Here is a 26,669-nt window from a genome sequence, read left to right as displayed (position 1 = left end):
AGTGTCTTCAATGCAGTTGCAAAAACCATCAAGCGCTATGATGAAATAGGCTCTCATGAGGACTGCCACAGGAAATGAAGACCCAGAGTTACCTCTGCTGAAGAGGATACGTTCATTAGAGATACCAGCCTCAGAAATTGTAGCCAAAATAAATGCTACAGAGTTCAACTAACAGACACATCTCACCATCAACTGTTCAGGGGAGACTGCGTGAATCAGGCCTTCATGTTTCAATTACTGCAAAGAAACCACTACTAAAGGACACCAATAAGAAGAGGAAACTTGCTTGGGCCAAGAAACCTGTGCAAATGGTGATTAGACCGGTGGAAATCTGTTCTTTGGTCTGATGAGTCCAAATTTGAGATTTTTGGTTCCAACCGCTGTGTCTTTGTGAGACGCAGAGTAGGCGAACAGATGATCTCCACATGTGTGGTTCCCACCGTGAAGCATGTAGGAGGAGGTGTGATGGTGTGAGGGTGCTTTGCTGGTGACATTTTCTGTGACTTATTTAGAATTCAAGGCACACTTAGCCAGCATGGCTACCACAGCATTCTGTAGTGATACGCCATCCCATCTGGTTTGCGCTTAGTGGGACTATGATTTGTTTTTCAACAGGACAGTGACCCAACACCTCCAGGCTGTATAAGGGCTATTTGACCTGGTCTCCACAATCACCTGACCTCAACTCAAGAGATGGTTTGGGATGAGTTGGACCGCAGAATGAAGGAAACGCAATAAACAAGTCCTTCAATACTGTTGGAAAAGCATTCCAGGTGAAGCTGGTTGAGAGAATGCCAAGAATGTGTAAACCTGTCATCAAGGCAAAGGGTCGCTACTTTGAAGAATCTAAAATATATTTTGATTAGATGAACACTTTTTTTGTTACTACATGATTCCATATGTGTTATTTCATAGTTTTGATGTCTTCACTATCATTCTACAATGAAGAAAATAGTTTAAAAAATAAAGGAAAACCCTTGAATGAGTCAGTGTGTCCAAAATGTTAACTGGACCTGTATGTATATGATGTTGTATATAGACATTATTGACAGTATATGAATATAAAATGTGTAGTTGTAGCAGTAGTTATATAAGATGAGCCTTGAACAGAATACAGTATCTAGATATGAAGTGGGTAAAACAGCATGTAAACATGATTTAAATGACCAGTGTTCAATGAATATGTACATAAGGTAGCAGTCTCTAACGTGCAGGGTAGAGTAACGGGTAATACTACTAATAGTGACCAAAGTTCAGGGCAGGGTACTGTGCTGAGGTTAGGTTTAAGGGTTGAGTTTAGGGTTAGAAGGGTTAGCTAACATGCTAAGTAGTTGCATGCTAAGCTAACATCCTAAGAAGTAGTTAAAAGGTACTAAGTAGTTGCAATTGACCTGGCATGAATTGTAGTAACATAATATGTTTTGCTCTAAGATCAGGCTGTACAACGCCATGCATGGCAACGCGCCTCCTGACAGTTTGAGCGGGCTGACGCACCTCTTATTAATAAAAACATTCCCATACCTAGCAGCCAGTTTATACTTAGACTGTCATCACATTAAAAGCTATGCCAAAGGGATACTCCAAAATTCAACAAATGTAATAAAAATTACAAGCATACATTCATTCCCCCAGCACCCCACCCCACTCTATACAACTTTAATGTCATTCCAATCTCAGCAGACCCCACCATGTGAGCCTCTTCAGAAGCAGGATGTGGAATGGAAGAGGGGCCTAGTCCCACATGGCATGCTGCTTCTCAGCTGTCTCAGAGCAGACTGTAGGTGAGCTCAGTCGGACTGCCGGGCCACAGAGAAATGTGGCTAATTAACGTATGTATCAATGAAAGCCTGTGATTGAGATTCTGCGCATGACCGCAGCCTCATTGACAGCCACGCCTGCCTGACCTGGACCTCGTGAAGAGCAGCAGTAGCTCGTGTCTGTTTGTTAAGCAAGTGATGTAGCTTTGCATTCGCAACGAACGAAAAATAAGTCCTATTTAACACTCTTGATGTTCACTATCAACGGAATACAACATATTATATTTAAATTTGCTTTGATTACCATTTGATTATTATAATAAAATAACATTAAATGTAGTATCTCCTAATGTCTGCTTATATAAAGGCTACTTCATTCCTGATGTATTTAGAAGAGTATGTCCATGCAGGAAATCGGGTGCTCCGTTCCAACAATGACCCATGAAATCAGGGCCATTTCCCTGCACATTTTAATGGCCATTTGAAAATAAAAACATGAATTCTCAGTTGCGGGATAATGCATTTTCTAACCCATACAACAAAAAACGAAGACTTAACATTTCATTTCTCCTCTCCATCCGCTCCTCGCCCATTCAGGATTTTGACTGATTGCAGCTAGAGTAGCTTAGACTATAGCCATTAAAAGAATAATGTTCACAGAAGAAACAAAACCAAAATGAAAAACAAAGGTATAAAAATGTGTGTTTTTGTTCCTGTCAGAGGGGGGGGGGGGGGGGGGGGGACTCTATTCAGCCAGGCTATAAAGGCGCTCTGCGATGCATTTCATTGCTGCAACAATTATGCTGAAAAGGTCAAGTACAGCATCTTGTATTCAGCTTTGCATGACAATGGTCTTTCCCAATGGCACCCTATTCCCTACATAGTGCAATACTTTTGACCAGAACGCTATGGGCCCTGGTAGTGCACTGTTTAGGAAACAGGGTGCCATTAGGGACGGAATCAAGTTGTATTTCACTTCGCAATTGTCCCTCTGGTGCGTTGTTCACACAATTGCTTCAAAAACCAGATAAATGCAGGACAATTAAAGATGTTTTGCTACCCGTTTGACAATAAGATTTAACAGAGAGGAGGTGATTGCAGTTACAGTGTAATTGTCCTATTTGTCATGCACAGTAAGCAAGGAATGTTTGCTTGGTGTGATGTCAATTTAGAATAACTCTTAGCGAGGAGGCATGAATTAAGTCATTTTTACAAATCCTTCCTTATTCAGAATTAAATTAAATGTATTGTGTAAAACTGTCTATCAGAATAGCAGACAAGCACAGCAGAGCTACAAAACCGTCAACAGCATTGCATTCATCAATCATCAGTCTGTCCACACAATAACTCAGACGCACATTAATAGGCCTATTATCTACATTATCTGTTTATCAGATCTGCATAAACCAGGGCTCTCCAACCCTGTTGATAGGGAGCTACGGCCCAGGTTTTCACTCCATTCCTAATGTAGCACACCTGATTCTAATAATTAGCTGTTTGGTAAACTGAATCAGGTTAGTTAGAACTGGGGTTGGAGGCAAAACCTACTGGAGGATAGCTCCAGGAACAGGGTTGGAGAACCCTGGCCTAAACCCTATAAAAGTGTCCACAAACCATTTTGCACATCGATTGACTGTTTACCAGCACGAAAATATATTGACTTCAAAACACTGATTTGTCAAAAATCACATTAATCATTTGAGTCAGACCAATGTTTCCTTGTGCCATGCAGACGCCTATAGTCTACCTATAAATATCATTTAAGTAGATTGACTTCATGATTTACTATAGCAGTTTTTGTTGTTTTTAGAACAGCACCATTTGCTGTAGACAGGATGTGCAGACTATTAGATCCCAATGACAGTTGAGTAGATTCTTCTCTCTTTGGAGTGACATAAAATATGCTTAGATTTTAAGTAGCATTCTGGAGGATTTCGTCTTCATGGTTTTAATTAAATTAATGTTAATCATCACTGCACAGATATAGAAATACTTTAATGAGTATATACAGTACCAGTCAAAAGTTTGGACACACCTACTCATTCAAGGGTTTTTCTTTACTATCTTCTACATTGTAGAATAATAGTGAAGACATCAAAACTAGGAAATAACACACATGGAATCATGTAGTAACCAATAAAGTGTTAAACAAATCAAAATATATTTCATATTTTGTTTCTTCAAAGTAACCACCCTTTGCCTTGATAACAGCTTTGCACACTCTTGGCATTCTCTCAACCAGCTTCATGAGGAATGACTTTCCAACAGTCGTGAAGGAGTTCTATGCTGAAATTTTGATATGATGTAGGCTAAAATGTTAAATTATTTGTGCACTGGGCTAACAGAGTTTATGTAGGCTACATGAGTAAAAGGCTATAACAAAACGTATTATTTTCAAAAAACGAGTAGGCTTATCATTTTTGTTTAAATTGTCTTCAAAACAAACATTGTTCGGTGTCTAGCAAGACTCGTTATTGATCTCAGTTCTAAACAAGGTAGACATCGCCTAAGAAGTTGGGCGGCCGGTTGGGGTACCTGCACTCATCAGGACCTACATCAACCCACTTATTTACATCCTCCTCCTGATTGATTTATGAGCCAGCTTGGATTTTGAGCTTTTAAAAGATATCTGAAGTCAAATGCGTAAAAATATCAAGCTTTAGGCCAAATAGTATATGGCACTTTCCAGAACATGTGAAAATTATGTTGGTTTATTTTAAATGCCAGTTTGTTAAAGCTTTGTTTACCAAAACTTTTTCTGTTCAACTTTCCCTGATTGTAAATGCGTGTGAAAATGGTCAAAAGTTGTAACACTTGATTTAATTATCGATTGAGGAGCAAAACTTTGATGCGTTGGGGGACAATTATGCTTTTCCACTCAGAAGTTAACCCCCCTTGATTAGCATTGGATGGATGTATCATAGGTCTACATCTTAGTCTGAAGTTAACCATTCTAACATTCTCCCTCTTGTTACTCAACTCAAATATTCTCAACTGAGGTGATCTTCTGGCTATAGTGCACTGACAATTTCGAAATAGTGAGGTTACCACACAGGTCATATAGGCTAGGCTGTCTTAAATATAGTATTTCATTATATAGTGTTGCATTTTAAATGAGAGTAAATAAGGGAAACAAACACTTAACTCAAATACACTACATTGCCAAAAGTATGCAGAAACCTGCTAATCAAACATCTCATTCCAAAATAATGGCCATTAATATAGAGTTGGTCCCCGCTGTGTAGCTACAACAGCCTCCACTCTTCTGGGAAGGCTTTTCACTAGATGTTGGAACATTGTTGCAGGGACTTGCTTCTATTAACCCACAAGAGCATTAGTGAGATGTTTGGAGTGATTAGGCCTGGCTTACAGTCGGCGTTCCAATTCATCCTAAAGGTGTTCGATGGGGTTGAGGTCAGGGCTTTGTGCAGGCCAGTCAAGTTCTTCCACACTGATCTCGACAAACCATTTCTGTATGGACCTTACTTCGTGCACAGGGGCATTGTCATGCTGAAACAGGAAAGGGCCTTCCCTAAACTTTTGCCACAAAGTTGGAAGCACAGAATCATCTAGAATGTCATTGGATGCTGTAGTGTTAGATTTCCTTTCATTTTAACTAACCATGAAAAACAGGCCCAGATCATTATTCCTCCACCAAACTTTACAGTTGGCACTATGCATTGGGGCAGGTAGCATCCGCCAAAACCAGATTCGTCCGTCGGACTGCCAGAGGGTGAAGTGTGATACATCACTCCAGAGAATGCGTTTCCACTGTTCCAGAGTACAATGGCGGCAAGCTTTACACCACTCCAGCCGACGGTTGGTATTGTGCATGGTGATCTTAGGCTTGTGTGCAGCTGCTCTGCCAAAGAAATCCCTTTCATGAAGCTCCAGATGAACAGTTGTGATGACGTTGCTTCCAGGGGCCGTTTGGAACTCGATAGTGAGTGTTGCAACCAAGGACAGATGATTTGTACGCAGTACGCGCTTCAGCCCTTGGCGGTCCCATTCTTTGAGCTTGTGTGGCCTACCACTTTGCAGCTGAGCCGTTGTTGCTCCTAGACGTTTCCACTTCACAATAACAGTATTTACAGCTGACTGGGGTAGATCTAGCAAGGCATGCATTTGACAAACTGACTTGTTGGAACAGTGGCATCCTATGACGGTGCCACGTTGAAAGTCACTGAGCTCTTCTGTAAGGCAATTCTACTGACAATGTTGCTATGGAGATTGCATGGCTGTGTGCACGGTTTTATACACCTGTCTGCAACTGGTGTGACTGAAATAGCCCAATCCATTCATTTGAAGGCATGTCCACATACTTTTGTATATTTAGTGTATGATTGCCTTGAAATTAGGAACTAATTGCTTTTGGGTTGATGGAGATCTTGGGACGATAAAGTGGGGAGGACTTGCCAGAGTTGTACAATGTGACCGTCTAAAGACAAGCCTTAAAGAGAGCGATGAGAGCACACACGCTTCCAACAAATAAGTCATTCTAAACAGCTACAAGCCCAACACAAAGACCACACACCGCGCTACAGATATGGTAATGTAAGCCTGAGCCTCTCGGGGCTCTTCCTGAACAAAACAAAAGCACACCAACAAATACCTAATAGAACGCTGTTCTGTTCTATCTGATGCTGCTGAAAAGATGTCGCTTGAAAATGTCCCGAATTGTCACTAAGTTAACGTTTTAGGTAAATGGTAGGACTATAGCAACAGATCATAATAAGAGCGACACGGGATTCAATCTCTCTGTAAATTGAAGAAGTTAAGGAAATTTGGGGATTTATCTTTTATTGGGCTATAATCATAAATCCGTTTAAGTATTTGTGAAAGATTCAGACTTCCCTTTAAATGAACAGTGCAAAATCTCAGCCAAATTAATTTCCATTCCGGGATCGGCGACAATTGTGTCAAATAATTTGTAAGAGTGCTCCAGTGTGATCACTGAATAGTAGCTCTATCAAACAATGTATTGAAATTGACAATACATTGGCATGTATTTACACAATACCATTATGACCAATCAAGTATGGATAGCCTACTATGCTAAGTAACCTACATAATCAAATTATTGGTAAATGGATGGATTGTAATAAAGCAAACTTCATTCGTTTGCAGAAAACCACCAGTTGTCATTTTACCCATTTCGCAGGTATAGGCTAAAACGGCAGGTGTGTTGAAAATGCATCTCATGTGCTTTATATTTTCCTTGCTGGCAGCCACAGCCAGCCACTGCACAAAGATGAGAGCGCTTGTAGGTAGGTAGCCTATTGGGGAAGAACAATTCTGGGGGCTAGAGGTTGCAAGATATAATATCAAACATTACATGCAGAACAAATAGGCACTGCAGAAGCTGAACAATATCGTTTATATAGAGAATAATCGACGAAAAGCTATATTGATTGATTTAATGACTCTTATAAATGAAAAGTAGAGAGCCATTACAATCAGAGCCTCTTTAAAATCCACGCACACTGCTGTGCTATGTGGAGCAAAGTCTCCACAGTAAACTGGACGTCTGGTGTACTGTTAATTGCGTTGCCCATTTCTGAATTTCGATTCGTATTTCAGTCTTAGTATAAAACAAAGCTTACTCAAAACGATATTTAGGGAGATAAAGTGAACGGTGTTGATTGGTTAAGATTTAAATGACATGCAATGACGGCTGTAACTGAGCCAATAGATAGATAGATACCAGCGACCTGTTGTTGCAGACAGGGCAACACCACTGCACCTATGCCATAATGGTACAGCCGTTGTAATGGGACGCCACTATTCACCTCCCCTCGATGAAAGCTCGCGCTCAAATAAAAAAATAAAAATGGCGACCAAGGGCGTGCTTCCATCAATGGCTTGCCATACTAAACGCGCTGCAATGTAAAGTCCAAATCAATAAGCTATATTGAAAGTCAATTATTTTTTCCATGAACAATTGCAGAAAATAAATTGAGATAACCATACACAATCTGAAAATATTAGGTTTAATATTCCCTTTAGATCAAATGCAAGGTATATGAACATGGAGCCGTGGACTCAATTTCTGTCACAAATGTTTATAGCATAAATATGTGAAATATTATAACGTAAATATAATGTCTAAAGTGGGCCTAATGCATAAAATAAAGAGCACGAATGAGTAGCCGTTTGCGTCATATTCGTACTGAAATAATGACAGTATTTAGGGGCCTGGTGCAGTAAAGACTAAAGTATTTTGAGAGCTCTTTTGGTTGTTGTTCAATAGCTTATGTTTTGCAGACTTAGGAAGGAGCACGTGTGGCTATTCATATATTGCCTAAGCATAAAGACCACCAAATATCTGCAATTCCCAGAATATCACAGTAACATAATAATAAATATTATTATAATATAATTATTAAAATAATATATAACAATATACACTGAGTATACCACACATTAGGAACACCTTCCTGATATTAAGTTGCACCCCCCTTTTGCCCTCAGAACAATTCAATTCGTCGGGGCATGGACAAGGTGTGGAAAGCGTTCCACAGGGATGCTGGTCTGTTGACTTCAATACTTCCCACGGTTGTGTCAAGTTGGCTGGATGCCCTTTGGGCGGTGGACCATTCTTGATACACACGGGAAACTTTTGAGCGTGAAAAACCGAGCATCGTTGCAGTTCTTGACACAAACCGGTGAGCCTGGCACCATCTTGCCCATATATCCTCTGAATGGCACACATACATAATACATCTCTAAATTGTGTCAAGGCTTAAATATCGTTCTTTAACCTGTCTCCCCCCTTCATCTACACTGATTGAAGTGGATTTAACAAGTGACATCAATACGGGATCATAGCTTTCACCTGTTTTGTATACTCAGTGTATAATACCATACTATCAAAATAGTTGCAAGTCCTTTACATTACAACTAAATTACAAGAACACAGAGTTCGTCCCACACAATGGGCCTATGGGCCCGTCCCACACAATGGACCTATGGGTCCGTCCCACACAATGGACCTATGGGTCCGTCCCACACAATTCATTTGAAATGTACCATTTATATGTTAAAACATTCTCGAATCAATTAAAAACCACAAAATATCTTCTCCACCGCATGCAAATGCTAACTTGACGAGCCAGGGCCGTGTCATCCCACTTGGTATAAGCAAATTACATTAAACTTCTAAAATGAAAGACTGCACGCTATTTTCATTTCAACCCCAGTTGATTTATCGATTATTGATAAACGTATGCTTAAATCAAATCAAATGTTATTTGTCACATGCGCCGAATACAACAGACCTTACAATGCTTACCTCTGATAAGAGACGACGATTTGTCTTGCGAAGTTATTTGAGAAGAATACTGTTGTTTGGCAAGGGATTTGGTCGATAAGACGTTCTTTTAGTCAGCGCGTGTTTGATCTCCAGGGTTAAAAAGAACGCTTCGAGACCTCACCTAAATGACTCACCCAAACCAGAAACAGGCAGAGAACGTAAGAACGCTAGGAACCTAAGGGACGCCGAGTGCACACAAAGACCTGGCCTGAGTTTACCCAGCGTGATCCAAGTGAGATAGTGTGTACACAATACACGATTTGTGAGGCGCCGCGTTGTGTAGGAACGGCCACAGAGTACCACGAACCACATCTACAGACAACCGTTGATTGTAGCTATAATAAACGTGACCAAATAGCCTGGAATTGGGGTTAAGCTCTTTCAGGCAAAAGTTAGCATTAGGCTAATAACAATTTAGCCTACCTACACAGCAACACTTAGTAACAACGATTTCGATCACACCTGGTCAAAAAGAGGTTTTCATTAGTCGTGCATTGCTTAAAATCCATTATTGTGTGCAGTTAACATAATAAATAAGACAGCAAAAAATGATTTCGGTCTAAATTGAGACTTACTGAATTGACAAGCTAAAGTGGACTATAGACAATATCATGCATTATTATAATTAGAATCATCATCTTTATTATTACTACTACAATAATAATATTATTATTATTATTATTATTATTATTATAGTATTAATTTTCCTATTCGTTTTCTGAAAATAATTTGACAAGGTTTCTCGTAGGCCTATGTATTCTCTGAAACAGTATACAAAACAATTTCAATAAATGGATCTGAATGAATTTTATTATCATAATTTATTAATAGGATTGTTTGGCTGTATTTAAGTAATATCTATCTATATAAGTTACAAGTAAATAAAACGTACAAATACCGATGGAACTCAAAGAACCAACCACAAACCATTAATAGCGCTAAAAACTTTGTACAACAGATTGCTAAAAACTATATATTCAATTCAAACCTTTTACAGAAATATATACAAGCTACGTTTTACATTAAATTCTATTATAAACCAGAGCCTTCTGTGAAAAAAATTGAAAAGCACCCACAGTTTTTCTATTGAGATCTTTAGCCCAATGACCAACACACAGGAGTAGGGCCTATGACCTCTTGATGTAGGACTAGCCCTGTATAGCTTCAGTATAATTTACAGAAATAAGAAATCCACCTTCAAAGCGAAGATTGAACTCGCATATCCTCATAACTTCATCTGTCGAGTTTCTTTCGTCTCCACTTACTGTCCTCATATCCAATTACATTTTAGAAGAGCATGAACTAAAATTCACCAAATGGTGTTGTTCAAAATGTACACAAAGTACAATTGGTTTGTTTGTTTGCGTGTCTGTTGAGTGACTTTGCTGAAAAAGCTTTGAGAGCAGTGTTGTATGTGTGTTTGTGATCATAGTTTGTCTGGCTGTCACCATGTCCTGCCATATAACAGATCACCATGTCCTGCCGTATAAACAGATCATCATGTCCCGCTGCATAACAGATCACCATGTCCTGCCATATAACAGAGCAGAGCACTGCAGGGCCGTCCCGTACTCGGCGCTGGAGGAGTTCAGGTGAGAGAGGCCGGCTACCTGGGTCTGGAGAGACGGTGGGCTGGCAGAGTGTTGTGCTAGGTCTGGAGAGTGATCTGCACTACCCACCTGTTGGCTCTGGTGCTGACCTAGGCCTGAACCGTTACTGGACATGATCATAACATTGGCACCTTGTTGGTGGTGGGCCTGTACAGTAGTGGTGGGAGTGTGGGCACTGCCTTGGCATGGCTTGCCGTCTTTCACTAACACAGGCACAGCCACCCGCCGAGGGGAATGCTGCTGACAGGAACTACTGTCCTGTTGCATCTGCTGCTGCGACACTTTGTCCTTCGCTTGCCTCTTCATTTTATATCGGTGGTTCTGAAACCAGATTTTGACCTGGGTCGGGGTGAGGTGGATCATGCTCGCCAGGTGTTCTCTCTCAGGCGCCGATAGGTACTTCTGTTGTTTGAATCGCCGCTCGAGCTCGTAGACCTGAGCCTGAGAGAATAGCACGCGCCTCTTCCTTCTCGGGGTGCTCGAGAGCGGGCCCATGCCTTTCCCCACGTCTACTAGCGAGCCAAGGCTGCCCATACTGCCCATGTTCATGCCCGAAGAAGAGCCCATGAAGCGCGAGACTGAAAGCAGAAATAGGCCATTGAGATGATAATAAAACAATAATTACATTGCTTCAATATTTTAACCATAACAATACATAATGTGAATTCATTTAATTTAAAGCGTATATGTCTATTGCGTTCCTTTAAAACAAAGGCTAACATGATCATGTAATCATAGTTATGTCTCCTAATGGAACAATTACTTAACCATAATTTGTATTTGAACTGAATTATATAGTTTACAAAATATTTGAAGTTGCATGATTGATTGCCATTAATTTACCTTGAAATCTGAAGAATAATAGGCTAATAAATCATTCGATTATACACCCCCACATGACAGGTGCATGAAACCTCTGTAGCCTACTCACAATAGGGGACAAATCAGCAACAGGTGTCTTTGTTATATCTTCATACACCCTCGTGACATTAAAATACATTTTTATGAATATATCACAAACTAAAACAGTTCAATTAATTAGCTTTCTTTGAACCCAGTCCCCTATTCACTGGTGAACATGGTAGTGTTGGGTAGACTGGCAAAAAGGCACAGCACGTTGGGTGACTAAACTCAATAAACCAAACACTCCAAGGTAAACCGAGGTATAGGCCTAATAAATATCTGATGCCAGGTGCAAGGTTTATTTTAAATTGACAAATCAAATCACTCCCTCTTGGTGAAAAAAATATCATAATTCATGCAAAAACAAGCAGAAAAACACTAAAAAGTTGTAATAATTTCCATGACTCACTTCAGTGCAGACCAGAGCGTATGGATCTAGTGTAGACTAGCTAATATGATAATGCGCTAACAAAAGCTATACGCTCACCTGTTCGGCTTCATGCAGAGTAAAACTCAAAGGTATAGCCTACTTACTCGTGGAGAATCGCGGGTCTGTGTTGGCTCCGTACCAGCCAGCAGCCGTGGCGCTGCCTCTCATGCCGTCCTGGTAGGGCGTCAGGTCGCTCATGTTCCCCAGGTTGCCGTTACAGTAGCCCCCCATTGCGGTGTGTGACAGCTGGGACACCCCCGTCGCAGTCATATGGTATGCCGCGGACACCGTCCCGTTATGGCCCATGTGGTGCTGCTGCATCATCGCCTGAGACACCTGCGGCTGCCGGTACGACGCGAGAGGTGACCCCAAGTTGTTATTCTCCATACTTACTTTCTTGTAGCTCTCCTCAAGAGGACTCAAGATATCGGAAACAGAAAAAGGAGTCGTATGCCTAGGGCTCATCGACATTGTTCTTGGGCTGTTGGAGAGGGGAGAAATTAGAAGGCTAGGCAATCTCTCCTGTTTTTTTTTGTTGGACCAAAGCCCCTCTTTCTCTCTGGTTCCTGTTGTCTCAACGTCGATCCTTGCTAGATGAACACGTAGGTAGGAGAGTCGCCTGAAGTCCGCCTTAATTGCATTGAGTGGGAGCTGAGTTGAGCTGGGCTGAGCTTGGTGCTGCTGGCTTTCGTTTGTTTTAGCAGGGTGCCAGGTTTAAGCCAGAGGCGGGGCATCACCAACTAGGGCAACAATACAACGCAGCTCTATCCTCCTCATTGCATCCAAGTCATAATTTGACTTACGTGTTGGGCAAGGTACAACATGAGCTCTGCAGCTAGCCTCCCACAATACCATAACCAACTTGCATGTATATGCATAGGCTATTAATGTGTATTATAGGCTAGGCTATTGATATCAGGCTACTGTAGTAGCATTAGGTCGGTGGGTTATATATACTGTCGTGTGTGTGTTGTCGTTGACAGTATAATGGTAGCAGTGGGCACAGGCACCACAATGCATTTTATTAACTGTAGTGGTGTTTACTAGGACCTCTTGATGAAAAGGGGCCTAGACGGACTTGAGAGTCTCAGAGCTGGAGAACCCACTCTGCATGCTTACCAAATGTCATTCTATTCCCTATTTGGTGCACTACTTTTGATAATGTTTCACTGTTGCTGGTCAAAAGTAATGCACTATATAGGGAGTGTTCGTGCCATTTAGGACACGGCCTCTGTTCTCTGAGAAAAGCTTGAACTAGTGACTTTTAATGGGCGTAAGAGGCTTCTGGTTGATTGCAGACGTGTTTTTGCATTATGCTCGCATCGTACTCAGACATGTAAAAGTGCACTTGGGAGGAAAATTGACGGATAAGTAAATAAATACACATCCGCGTGTTAAGTGGCAGCGCGTGAATGATTACCCCCTTTTCTATTTTATATCATTGTTTGGGCTCGAGGAGAGAGAGAGCTGTGAGAGCAGCGTGTCGTCCTAAATCCAAATTCAGATGCTCCACTTGTCGTCTCAGATCAGAAACCCATGAGCCAGTCAAAATATAATGCTTTTCAGGAGAGACCCTAAGGTAAAGTTAACGGCGCTCAATTGAAGTAGCCTACCTCTAGGCCTACTCTCCTTCTGCAACAGAAGTCAGGTAGGGAGGGAGAACCACACCAGGCCAAGTAACCCTCCTCAGTGAGCCGCCTCTCGCCCTGATGCTCAAGGAGACATAATATTCTCAATCAGGTTTCTCTTGGCTGCGTAAAAGTCAAATGCGCTTTGCTTTCTCTTCACCTTTCCAATGAAATGTTATTAAAACACAATCCTGGCATGACCTAAACGTATTTGCTCGTAATTTGAATATTGGTAAACGATTTTCATGTCAAAGGAAGGAATATTTGCTATTTGCTATAGTTCCAGTTACACGCGCTTTTATACAGGTCAGTATTTTGCTCGCTTTATTCAAGGAGCATGACATAAATGTTATAGCAAAATGTATTGAAAGAAAGGCTAATTGTAGCTAATTTTTCATTGTTGAGGACATTGAACATGTAGATGGAATATAACACCACGAATTCTAATAATAATTATAATGATAATAATAATAATAAAAACAGACTGTTTGTTTTAGCTTTTGTTGGGACTGTAAGTAATGTCTCTGCTTTTGGTCGCTGTTTTATTATGCTAGTAAGATGACCAAATACATGTTTTCATATTTATTACTTAAGTACGGAAAAACAAAATGATAAACGAAAGTAGAATAACTAAAGTATATAGCTACAAGGAGTAGATACTTTTATCACTTGACACTCTACAATATACACAACTCACCTAAATCACCCACTATGAATACTTATAATAATTATAATAGTTATTATTATTAACTATTATAACAATGATCAAATTCTTTGAACAAGTATCCTACTTTACTGTATACATCAATAACATGACCAATAGTAAAAATAGGGTTATCACTATTACTAATATATGACCTACTTTTACTATAGGCTAATAACGTCATTGTCATTACTGTAACGTTTTTTAGTTATCATTACTCTCCTATAGGCTTTTCAACCTGAATTGGTCGACAGTCAGTAAGGGCGTGCATGGCCTATAGATTTACCCGTTGACCCAGCTTAAGCCTGCATGCTGGGGAAATTCATACTTTAGGATTAAATATGAAATATGTTATGATATGATATAATGTTGGACATTTGTTGGACATTGTAGATGCACATTTAAGAGTGCAAAATAAATCTGATATTGCTATTTAGGCCTACCTTATAAATACTAGATACAAACTGTAATTTCCGAGATATTTAGGAAATGACAGATGTGGTAAATTTGATATTGCAGTGCTTTGTCCTTTTATTTAACCAGGCAAGGCAATTAAGAAAACATTCTTATTTACAATGACAGCCTACCCCGGACAAACCCTCCCCTAGCCTGGAGGACGCAGGGCCATTTGTGCACCGCCCTATGGGACTCCCGATCACAGCCCGGGATCGAACCCAGGACTGTAGTGTCGCCTCTAGCACTGCGATGCAGTGCCTTAGACTGCTGCGCCACTCAGTCCTTACTGCAGTGATGTCTGGAGTTAAATCTCCGTCATTATAAAACGACAACAAAATGTTCCAGAACACATCATTTAATGCAGGAAAGCAGTACAGTCTTGTTGATTAGAACGCAAGCCTGTATATGTTGGATATCGTGGTCTAGGACATGCATCGGATTTAAGAAAGACAGCAAGACAGCGTCTTCTGGTGGCGATGATGCAAAATAGGACTAAGTATTGAATGTCTATTATCAATGATTCTCATCATGTCAACTTTAGACAGTTTAGTCTAGTTTTTAATCACAATTTTGAAAAACATGGTCGCATCTATTTCAAAGTTTGTATTTTCTTGTTGCATTGCATTGAGCCATCCATCACGCGTACTGTTGAATGGAAATAATAACATATCACAATAAAGGAAACAAGGCTGAATTATGTTAATTTCCCCTCTTGGTTTGCTTACTGCAAACTCTGAGGAGAATTGTGCATAATACCACATTTGCTCACAAATCGCTCATTGATATCAATGCCCAAAAAAACTAATTAAGCACACACATATCAAATGAGGATTCTACCCAAAGTGCACCACAGCAATTGGTTACATAACTAATCTACAGGTATACCATGCATTCTTCAAATTCATCCCAATATCAACATCTCAATAGCACTGTAGGCCACAACATCCATTGTCATAAGCGTACGTCTTCACAATTATTATCAAGGAGAACCGCATTTTAATATAATCAATAATCTCATATCCCGTAGGTGCTCTCAATAAATAATTTATCGTAGACAGGTGAGCGCACTTTACGGTGATACTTCAGCTGCTCCACGTAGGAGGCCTACATGCAATTACCCTAAATTAGCATCATAACGCGTTTCCTCTGGGATATATGCCGTCACTAATTGCTGAATTCCAAAAGCATTTCTTAATTATCTAAATCAGGACCTCTTTTCTGTTCTGGAACACGGCTATTATGGTCAATTAACGTTAATTAGTCCAAATGCTCGCGCTAATTCCTCTGGAATAATGAGCAGACTTTGAAGTGGGGCGTGGAGGGGGCACCAAACCTTTGTTCCTGGTTCACATTGTTGTTTTGGAACTGATCGTTCATGGGGTGTCATACTACTGAAAACAATATCAAGAAGGGAAATAGCATATAGGCCTATCTACCCACATATCAGGATTGCAGATCATTGACAACCTTTACATGCACACCAATATCCCGTTATTATTCGGGATACTTAATTAATCTGTTTTTAAACATCACATCCCGTTTACAATAACCCGAAAAAGCTTGTATCCCGGTTATGAGCAACCCGGATAAAATGCCTGGGATATACTGATGTAGGATGTGATACTGTGGCATGTAAACATCTTATCCCTTTCACTGTTGTTTTTGCGGTGTGCGCAAGCTCAATTTCACATATCATGGGTGTTGTGTGATGATGGTTTCTTCTGATTGTCAAGCAAATCACTTCAAAAAGTGGCTACCTGTGCAGGTCCATCCACCATAATAATTACATAATCATTTAGACAACTATAGTTTACTACTGGCGTCTTTCACCCCTAAATTAGACACGTTTATGCTTATAATTTCCGACATTTGGTAGGCCATATTGTAGTTTCCGACATTTGGTTTGCCATTTGTTTGTCAAGTGTAGTTTGTTACATGTGGCTTCTCTCCTGTCATAACTTGTTGCCTTGTTGCCCAGAAGACAAAATATAGCGCTCACCAGAATAATGTATTTTTTTTATATAAGAATTTGTTCTTAACTGACTTGCCCAGTTAAATAAAGGTTAAAGAGACATATTTAACATTTATTGTATATTTTCACTGCAAGAAATGCATAGTCTAATTCTGCAGGAGTAAATATGACATTAAGATAGATATATATGTGAGAGGTTATAGATACAGACATAGCTGGGGGAAGTAGCAGCATCCTCTGAAAAATCGTAATAAAACAATTATATACAGTGCCTTCGGAAAGCATTCAGACCCCTTGACTTTTCCCACATTTTGTTACCTTACAGCCTTATTCTAAAATGGATTAAATAAATAAAAAATCCTCAGCAATCTACAAACAATACCACAACATTTGTTTGCCAATTTATTACTAATGAAAAACTGAAATACCTTTTTTGGTACCCTTCCCCAGATCTGTGCCTCGACACAATCCTGTCTTGGAGCTCCACAGACAATTCCTTCAAACTCATGGCTTGGTTTTTGCTCTGACATGCCCTGTCAACTGTGGGACCTTATATAGACAGGTGTGTGCCTTTCCAAATTATATCCAATCAATTGAATTCACCACAGGTGGACTCCAATCAGGTTGTAGAAACATCTCTATGATGATGGAGTCCACCTGTGGCAAATTCAATTGATTGCATTTAATTTGGAAAGACACACCTGTCTATATAACATCCCACAGTTGACAGTGCATGTCAGAGCAAAAACCAAGCCATGAGGTCGAAGGAATTGTCCGTAGAGCTCCGAGACACGATTGTGTTGAGGCACAGATCTAGGGAAGGGTACCAAAAAAGGCTGCAGCATTGAAGGTCCCTAAGAACACAGTGGCCTCCATCATTCTTAAATGGAAGAAGTTTGGAATCACCAAGACTCTTCCTAGACCTGGTCGCCCAGCCAAACTGAGCAATCGGGGGAGAAGGGCCTTGGTCAGGGAGGTGACCGGGAACCCGATGGTCACTCTGACAGAGCTCTAGAGCTCATCTGTGGAGATGGGAGCACCTTCCAGAAGGACAACCATCTCTGCAGCACTCCACCAATCAGGCCTTTATGGTAGAGTAGCCAGAAGGAAGCCACTCCTCAGTAAAATGCACATAACAGCCCGCTTGGAGTTTGCCAAAAGGCAGCTAAAGACTCTCAGACCATGAAAAACAAGATTCTCTGGTCTGAAGAAACCAAGATTGAACACTTTGGTCTGAATGCCAAGCGTCACGTCTGGAGGAAACCTGGCACTATCCCTATGGTGAAGCATGGTGGTGGCAGCATCATGCTGTGGGGATGTTTTTTTAGCAGCAGGGACTGGTAGACTAGTCAGGATCGAGGGGAAAGATGAACGGAGCAAAGTACAGAGAGATCCTTGTTGAAAACCTGATCCAGAGCACTAAGGACCTCAGACTGGGTTGAAGGTTCACCTTCCAACAGGACAGCATCCCTAAACACACAGTCAAGACAACGCAGGAGTGGCTTCGGGACAAGTCTCTGAATGTACTTGAGTGGCCCAGCCAGAGCCCGGACTTGAACCTAATCGAACATCTCTGGAGAGACCTGAAAATTGCTGTGCAGGAACTCTCCCTATCCAACCTGACAGAGCTTGAGATACTCTGAAGAGAGGAATGGGAGAAACTCCCCAAATACAGATGTGCCAATTTTGTAGCATCATACCCAAGAAGACTCAAGGCTGTAAATCGCTCCCAAAGGTGCTTCAACAAAGTACTGAGTAAATGGTCTGAATACATTTGTAAATGTGATGTTTCAGTTTTTTATTTGTAACAAATTTTCTAACCTTTAAAAAAACAGGTTTTTGCTTTGTCATTATGGGGTATTTGTAGATTTATGAGGGGGGAAAAAAACAATTTAATCAATTTTAGAATAAGGCTGTAATGTAACAAAATGTGGAAAAAGTCAAGGGGTCTGAATACTTTAGGAATGCACTGTATTTACATTTTATTTTTAGGGGGAGGAAGAAAAAATATCGTCACAAAAGGGCCTTTATTAGTTCTATATTAGCTGTCCAATATAACCTTCTGTAGGGCGGGCACAGAAGGATATATCTGCGGAAAAGGTGAGCTACAGAGTGATAAATCTGCGATAAAGGCTGGCTACATACGGGCTACAGAAAGATATATCTGCGGGAAAAGCCGGGCTACAGAAGGATATATCTGCTACAAAATCTGCAGCACCCCCACCCGGAAGCATCTTCCCGCGGCTATGCCTACAGTCAGTGTCCATATTTCAGTTACTATTCCATTTAACCCATACTGAAATTAGGAAAATATTATGTTTATTCAAGGATACAGGGATACTCATGAGCGGAATACCAAAGGTGTGTGTAAACAGTTAATCCAGAGTAAAACCTTAGGCGGGATATGAGCTACTATCCGGAAAACTGTGCGCATGTAAACGTGGTAATTTAGGAGGATCTAATTGCGAAACGCTTCCCCCGCTAGAGCGTCTGCTAAATGACTAAAACGTAAATGTAAATGATCAACCAAATCAACCTTTCCTTTTTCCATTTTCCAAACAGTTTTAACCTGCTTTCACAATACACATCAGTGAAGTCTACAGAGTGAATAATATGTATTTTCAAAAGGTCTCTAACATCAGCCTATACACACATAATACCACATTCTTAAATGCGTGATGACGCTCCACATACATGTGATGAAGGTGAACGTCAGCTGGATGGAGAAATCTATATAATGTGTTATCCTGCCATCTAGCGGTGGTATAGCCGTCCCACATCGACAATGTTAACGCTATCCGAGTTCATTGGGACATCCGTACCTTAAATCATAACCCCAACCTTAACCCATATCCTTAACCACAACATTAACCCTGACCAGAACCCTAACCATTTTGAATGTCAACGTCAAAGGGGCAACGTCAGAGTTGCGACGTCCCAAGGATCCCGGATAGAAAGACCCATCAACAAGCCCCCAGCTGTAGGCATACCGTCAGAACAAGTGACTGTGACACCACCAATGGCTTTAATGGTTACATGCATTTCAGTCTCTCCAAATCAGTTCACCCCTTCAAGATGGGGTCCTTGATGCGAATAACGACATGCTACACCAAAGCCCAGACCAAGAGCCTGTGCGTGCGGCAAGTAATTCGAAACCCTGCATGTCCAAAAACACCTAAAACACCTGACTCAAAAAAACCATCATCAAGATATCGGTTAGCTGCATTCAATTTACTACCACTTTAGCTTGGCATCCCTGACTTTCTCCTCTGATTGCCTCTGCTGGGTGAGATGTGCCCTCCAGTGTCACATGACCCTTATGACCCTGAAATTATCTCTGATGAAAGACACGAGGGTTCCCAAATAAAACACTAGAATCTTCGGAATAAGAAGCATTACTAAGATTAGAAGCTTGGGTGCAGTTGTGCAACACACGTAGGTGCAGATACTTAGGCCTGTAATTTCTCGCACAACATTGCACAAATGTAGTTTAAATAAGAGCCAAGAAGAGCTTGAGTGTTTCTATCCTCTTCTGAAAAACGAGAAAGAAAACAATAGAAAATGTATGAATATCCTTGTGATCGAAAAATCTATTATTGTAATATTCAATGAAAGAGGAAATTCTGCCAGCAATTGAATTATGGGTTTCAAACGAGTCTCATATTTAAAGTACAGAATCAAGGGTAAGATATCCAATATTTTGAGTTACGATTTACATTTGTTTGCCATTGTCAATGTTCTTATATTTTGAACTAACTTGTATTAAAAAATGGACAGTCTAGTCAAGAGGGGAAGAAGACAAGGACAGATGTATGGGGAATATCTAACCAAGCATCCTATTCAAAGAAGTCGTTCTTCTACCCAATTCTAAAAACCAATGGCAACCTCATCCTAAATGCCAGTCTTTGTCAGCCTTAAAACCCGCCATGTTCTGAAACACCATTGTGCAGTGAAACCTCATAAATTTGTCGCGGGCACTGATTAAACATCACGAGAATTGAAACACTAAGGATTTTGTCTAGGTTCCCTTTGGAAGACAGACAATGGTCCATTCAGCTGGAGACAAGCACACAAAAAGAGTGTTTAAGGGGAGATGTATCGCGCGGAGGGTTTCAGCCAGTCCCCTCCATATGTGAGGCAAGGTGGCCCGATCGCCAGTGACAATAGACCTGGCGACAGGGACGATGCGCTACTAGGGCGGAGGACATGGGGTCGTGAAAGTGTGAAAAAAGAACCCATGTTACCACAGAATAACGCATATTCCAGTCAACCCCTCAGATATATTTCACTTCCATCAATGGAATAAGAAAATAGGGAGGGAGAATGAAGTGAAGTCTTTTACCCCTCACAAGGGTTCGGGACCTTTGACTGCATACATATATGGATTCTAGAATCAAGAAATTGAAATCTGATATTTCAGTGTAATGGTCCAATCCTAAAAGCATGAGATTTCTCCTCCTAAAATTATATTTATTATGGAGCAATGAAATTGTGCATCTAATTCCCAATGAGAAGGACCAATTAAAGTGACCATCATAATTTAATATTTTTGTGAATGTCTACCAACCAATAACCAATTATGAAATAAAAGTGCAATACCCTGAAAAAGTCTACTATATAAGTTGTTCATATCATTACTGACATGTTCTTCTTTAAATAGGCCCGTCGCCATTCAGTCTAGACCTTCTTCGGTTAAATTGTCTATTATTTTCTAATAACTTACATATAACATTGCAAAAACGGTTTGCAAACTTCGTTATAAACTATTGTTGCAGAGTTATGGATGTGATCAATTTATGCTTCACGTTGCTTGCACGTTTGTAGGCTAGACCAAAACAACTTTCAGTTTTAGCGTTTATTTCGAGTCATATGGCACTTTCGCTCTCTCTTGAAACAAGAGGGAGATAAGCTAAATAGTCGCATGTTTAGCAGGTATTGTTATGCTCAGTGACGTCCAGTCTTTAGACAGTGATTATGTTTGCTCAGCTTTAGGGTTTCGGGACTTTTTACACGATAAAAGCTCACATTTCTTGGTGTTTGTTTCTTATTCCTATAGGTACCTCTAAGATAAGACTTTCTCTTATTTTTACTAAAATAATAAAAAATAACATGCACTGGTAAGATGCAACTATGTTTTAGCTATAATCCTAAATAGTGTCAGGCCTATATCTATCTGATCGGATGGTGTACCTCTCATACCCCAAATAGTTTTATTGGAATACATTTCATTGCATGATGACATTAAAAATACTTGACAATATGTGCAAAAATTTATAAAATAAACTATTTATTCGTAATTCTATAAAAACACAAAACATGTTATCAAACAACACAACGATTTTGTTCAATAACATTTTCAGACAACAGTGAAAAACGGAATATTTAAATCAATGAAATCCTTTACTTTCCTAGTACATTTGATAAATATCATTGTGTAGATTTGAAATTCATACAAATAACTGAACATTGAAAATACTGATAAAATATAGGCTACACACAAATCAGGCTTGCATACACCACATTATCGAATTGGGGGGTTGAATCTAGGAGTAGAATGTCCATAGGCCTACCATCAGATTACAATAAACTAATAACGATTCCAATCTTTCGAGAATATCATTCAATTCATTTAATAAAATACCAAAAATAAAATATGTGCAAAATACTTCTCATAAAAAAACATTACTGTACTTATTAGTACACTTTTAAGTACCTCGAAAAATAAGATAATTCAGAAAACATTTAAAGTGGTTGTAAGTGTTCCTCTACTTAATATTTTATAGTCACGTAAAAGCACTGAATTGAGCTGAGTCGTTCAGAAAGTCTCTCCAAGCAAAGGTGTGTCTGGATGCTGCCGGGCTGGCAAAGTGCTGGTATTGTTGAGGTAGAGCGAACGGCGACGGATGCTGGAAAGACTGGTACCCAAAACTGAAGGGTGTACCCGGGAATGTGGTCGGCCCAAGACAGCCTCCTTTCTCCGTGTCAATGAAACAGGTCTGATAAGGCTTGCCATCCCGAACTAGGATGGGTACCACTACTCTGCGCAACATAGACGGTTGGTTTATGTCTTGTGACGTTCCCTCCGCTCGTGACCTCTTCATTTTGTACCGGTGGTTCTGGAACCAGATCTTAATCTGCGTCGGCGTCAGGCGGAGAATATGGGCAATCTGCTCGCGCTCTGGTGCTGACAGATAGCGCTGCTGACAGAAGCGCCTCTCGAGCTCGAATGTCTGGGCCTTGGAGAAGAGCACGCGGCACTTCTTCTTCTCTGCCCCTGAGTCCAGAGAATACTCATCTGACTTGGTTGAGTCTGGGGCAGTCTCCAGGCTGCTCTCATCTGAAGCTGAGGAATTACAAATGATGTTATTACACTGATCAAGAAACCATATAAACAACTCACGATATACAATATCACCAGAAATATCAGAATATAGAGATGTTTAAATAATAGAAGGCTTTAATAGACTACACGTATCCTTATAAAATGTATCCAATAATTACACAAGTCTTAATTAATTGTATACCAATTTGGATTTCATAAAACAGCTATGTTGGAAATCGCAGTAATGGATTATATGAAATTGTGTCAATTTAGGCAAGACCCATATTTACATTTTTACATTTAGCAAAAGCTCTTAATCCACAGCGAGTTACAGTTGGTGCATTCATTTTAAGATAGCTAGGTGGGACAACCACATATCACAGTCATATTAAGTATATTTTTATTCAATAAAATAGCTATCAACAAAGTCAGAGATAGTATGTGTTATGTGTTTATATGGATAATATGAAGTGGTTTTCTGTTTCTATGCTCAGGTGTCAACCTGACTTACAGAGACAAGGGGTCCGGTCGCTGTCCATCCAGGAGGAGTAAGGGGAGCTGGAGCAGGAGTTACCGGGGGAGCCCCGCTGCACTGTCTCTGCGTCATTTTCAGGCAAATCCAGGATGCTCCTCACGGAAAAACTGAACTTTGCAGCACCAGCCATTGCTTCCGGAAAAAACGGAATCCTTGTGCGTGAAAACTATCCAAAGGAGAGAGGCCGTTGATATAGGAGCAAAAGCGACGTATCAAAAAATGGCTAAGCGTGCGCAGTCAGAGTCACAGACGACCTAGAATACCCTGGCTGTGTGTGGACACGAGGTAGTGCAGTGTTTGTATAAACAGTACTTCGCCCGCTTATATATCCTCCTCCAGGATGCTAAGTACCTGAATGATTCGAGTGCCGTTATCCAATGATGGTAGGTGTGAACCCGCACAGAAGAATAACACCATTGCCTCAACAATGGCGGAAGGAAACACTCGTCATCATTACAGATTCGTCCCGTATCGTTAAAAGTGGTGACCAGATAATGGTGATTGTTGCAGCTGAATCACATCTTGGGTGGCAAGTGACAACAGAGCCCAGCCCCGCCACTCCCCCCCGTCGAAATAACATGTCCAATATTTGCATACAAAGTGAGCAATTAGTGTGAGATGTCCCTGAGTTGGTTTAACTAATTTATTTATGGATGTGCAGCCCGTAGTCATTACAGGTATTTTGAAAAGACTTGAACAATCATGTTGTAAATAATGTCCCTGAGATAAAAAATACAGGACAATAAAAATAAAAAAATCCTCTAAAGGACATTTTGTTTGGATTGTCTTCATCTTCAAATAATGCAATATTAGGTTATTTTTCTTTAACTTGCGCTTATTCCGCTATCAATCTCTTTCTATTTTCCCGAGGAAAATACGTTTTTCTGTATAGGGTACACATAGAGCACCACTCTAAAATGGAGAGATGACAATGACCAATTTCTAATGAGAAGACAGAATCGTATTATGGCTATTTATTTTGTGACAGACGTGAATTCTAAGAGGCTAGCCATAAGGACAGTGTGAAATAAATTGAGACAAATGTGTTAGTATTTTAGTATTATTATTATTATTATTTTAGAGATGACACTTGAATCAAAGGAGTGCTTTTGATTCCAAGATATGACACGCCCTTCTTGGATGGGTCAAACGCAATATCGCTAAGGCGGAACAGGTGTCCTTCACCCCCAGTCAAAACACATGTTTTATAAAGGGATATAAATAGGAAGTAATGAGGCATCTGATAAAGGTGATCAAAAATCACCAGAAGACGCATTCATATTCTGGGGCACCTGTAAGGAATGCTGTAAGGGGAAGATGAGGCATAAACGTATAATGCATGTTTGCTTTTTTTTCCGTTCGTTTTTTGGAGTGTGTGTTAAACTGTACTTCAGACTGAAGAAAGGTCTAATATTGGCTCTTGTCCCACACTTCAGATATACTTGCACAGGCAAGTCAGTGGAGTTCCATCTAGTTCCCATGCCAGCCTCTATCATCTCTGCTCTGCTTCGCGCACCTTGCCTTGGTGACAGAGCCTACCCTAGCGAGGAGAGTGGACAAGCCTCAGCCTCCCATCTCAAGTCGTCCTGGGTGGTCGGCCGAGGGGGAACACAAATACACGCCAACCAGAGGCCGAGAACAAAGGAGGGAAATGTAGCTCTGCGTCCGAGACCCGTTGGAAGCATTTGTTCCATTCGAGATTTTGCATTTGTTCAGTCCTGCAATAATACGGTGATTGACGCCCTGCAACAATGTCCTTTAACTTTCCAGAATAAATCCGAGCTTGTTCCTTGTTGTCATGGTTTTGAATGGAATGGGATGCGTGCAGTACTATCCTCTGCTGCTCTACGTCGAACACCCGCCAAGTTCATAGTGAGCAGAAATATTACTTATGCATTTCCAAACGAATTAAAAAGCCTTTTAGTTTCCACCACACAAACGGAGTCGCTGACCTAGATGATTTGGATCATATGGCTTATCAAAATAGTGGCCTTTCATTTCGCTTTAATCTTTACGCACCAAGATATTGCATCTTTATGCACTGAATACAACTCTAAAAACAAGCCTGGTAACAAAAACAGAATCGACAACACTAAATGTAGACTCATTTAGATCTAAAACACACCCTAGAGACATCAAGAGAAAGGCTACTTTTGTTTAATCATAGTTTGATATTCATCCTATAAAACCATGGATAATCCTCCTATAAAAAACAGGGATTATCCTCCTATAAAAAACGCAGATCTGTGCATCGAGGTACTCAGTGAACAACTGCTCAAATAATGTTGACAAACACTACAGCCAGGTCGCAAGAACTAACAGATTAGTGAAAGCAAGTAGGCCTACTACGGTGGCTCAAGTGGGTACGTTTGAAAAGGACTTTCAATTTAAGTGCAAAACCTCGTAAGGCAAAGATAAGTCATGTTCATGATAACGGGAATGTTTCTTTCCACAATGACCTCGCGAGCCCTCTTGATCTATTACACCCTCAGACCTCAGCTTCAGCCAGACAGGAGAGGAAAGGACAGGAGAGGCCACTGGAGCTCTTTACGGACAAATATTTACTTTGCTTGTTAGGCTCTCGGTTGGTTCCAAATCTTCTCAACAAAATGGAGATTTTCTTACTTGAAGTGTATAGTCCTTTAGGCACATTTGGTAAGACAATTAAAATAAATACTATCTCTTACTCTATCTAATTACAAACATTATGTAATATGTGTAATAATACAAGTTAAACAAATTATGTTGAAAATATTATTTAATCTCAATTTAGGCCTATCTGATTTGATCTCTGCAACTGTCCTACATATGTTGATAATGTAAAGAAAAAAACATTTAATTCTAAGCATCTAAGAAATACCACCACAAAAACAACGATGTATTTTTTTTAATTAAATGTGTGCATAAACCTTCAACGATATTCGCAATTCGAATCCCAAATATTGATGGTTACACCTAGAGCCATATTTATCTGCCTCTGGCATTCGCTATTACACTGTACATTTCTTTCGATTGCCCTCTTCGCCATAGGTCTAAAACGG

At 40.3% G+C, this 26,669-nt stretch overlaps 2 protein-coding genes across 2 annotated transcripts; both read right to left on the bottom strand.

The window, feature by feature from the left end:
- Positions 1–8,498: 8,498 nt before the first annotated feature.
- On the bottom strand, positions 8,499–12,483 carry LOC110505837 (homeobox protein Nkx-2.1). The gene is made up of 2 exons (XM_021585292.2): positions 12,117–12,483; positions 8,499–11,257 (listed from the first exon to the last, which is right to left on the bottom strand). Exons 1-2 carry the CDS (start codon positions 12,481–12,483, stop codon positions 10,590–10,592), a joined length of 1,035 nt encoding a protein of 344 aa, XP_021440967.1. The 3' UTR covers positions 8,499–10,589.
- Positions 12,484–22,138: 9,655 nt separating this feature from the next.
- On the bottom strand, positions 22,139–24,356 carry LOC110504235 (homeobox protein Nkx-2.8-like). The gene is made up of 2 exons (XM_036962865.1): positions 23,605–24,356; positions 22,139–23,114 (listed from the first exon to the last, which is right to left on the bottom strand). Exons 1-2 carry the CDS (start codon positions 23,756–23,758, stop codon positions 22,555–22,557), a joined length of 714 nt encoding a protein of 237 aa, XP_036818760.1. The 5' UTR covers positions 23,759–24,356; the 3' UTR covers positions 22,139–22,554.
- Positions 24,357–26,669: the final 2,313 nt, after the last annotated feature.

Source organism: Oncorhynchus mykiss, chromosome 25 (assembly GCF_013265735.2).
Source record: "Oncorhynchus mykiss isolate Arlee chromosome 25, USDA_OmykA_1.1, whole genome shotgun sequence".
Taxonomy (NCBI): Eukaryota; Metazoa; Chordata; class Actinopteri; order Salmoniformes; family Salmonidae; genus Oncorhynchus; species Oncorhynchus mykiss.
Note: the sequence above shows the minus strand (reverse complement) of the source record. Positions and strands in the feature narration are given on the sequence as shown.

What these genes read in the sequence shown, in the direction of transcription:
- LOC110505837 (XM_021585292.2), bottom strand. Translation starts at nt 12,483, where the DNA reads ATGTCGATGAGCCCTAGGCATACGACTCCTTTTTCTGTTTCCGATATC. An exon ending in AGACCCGCGATTCTCCACGA is followed by an intron (nt 11,258 to 12,116) that starts GTAAGTAGGCTA and finishes TTCTGCTTTCAG; the next exon opens with TCTCGCGCTTCATGGGCTCT.
- LOC110504235 (XM_036962865.1), bottom strand. Translation starts at nt 23,758, where the DNA reads ATGGCTGGTGCTGCAAAGTTCAGTTTTTCCGTGAGGAGCATCCTGGAT. An exon ending in CGACCGGACCCCTTGTCTCT is followed by an intron (nt 23,115 to 23,604) that starts GTAAGTCAGGTT and finishes GTAATTCCTCAG; the next exon opens with CTTCAGATGAGAGCAGCCTG.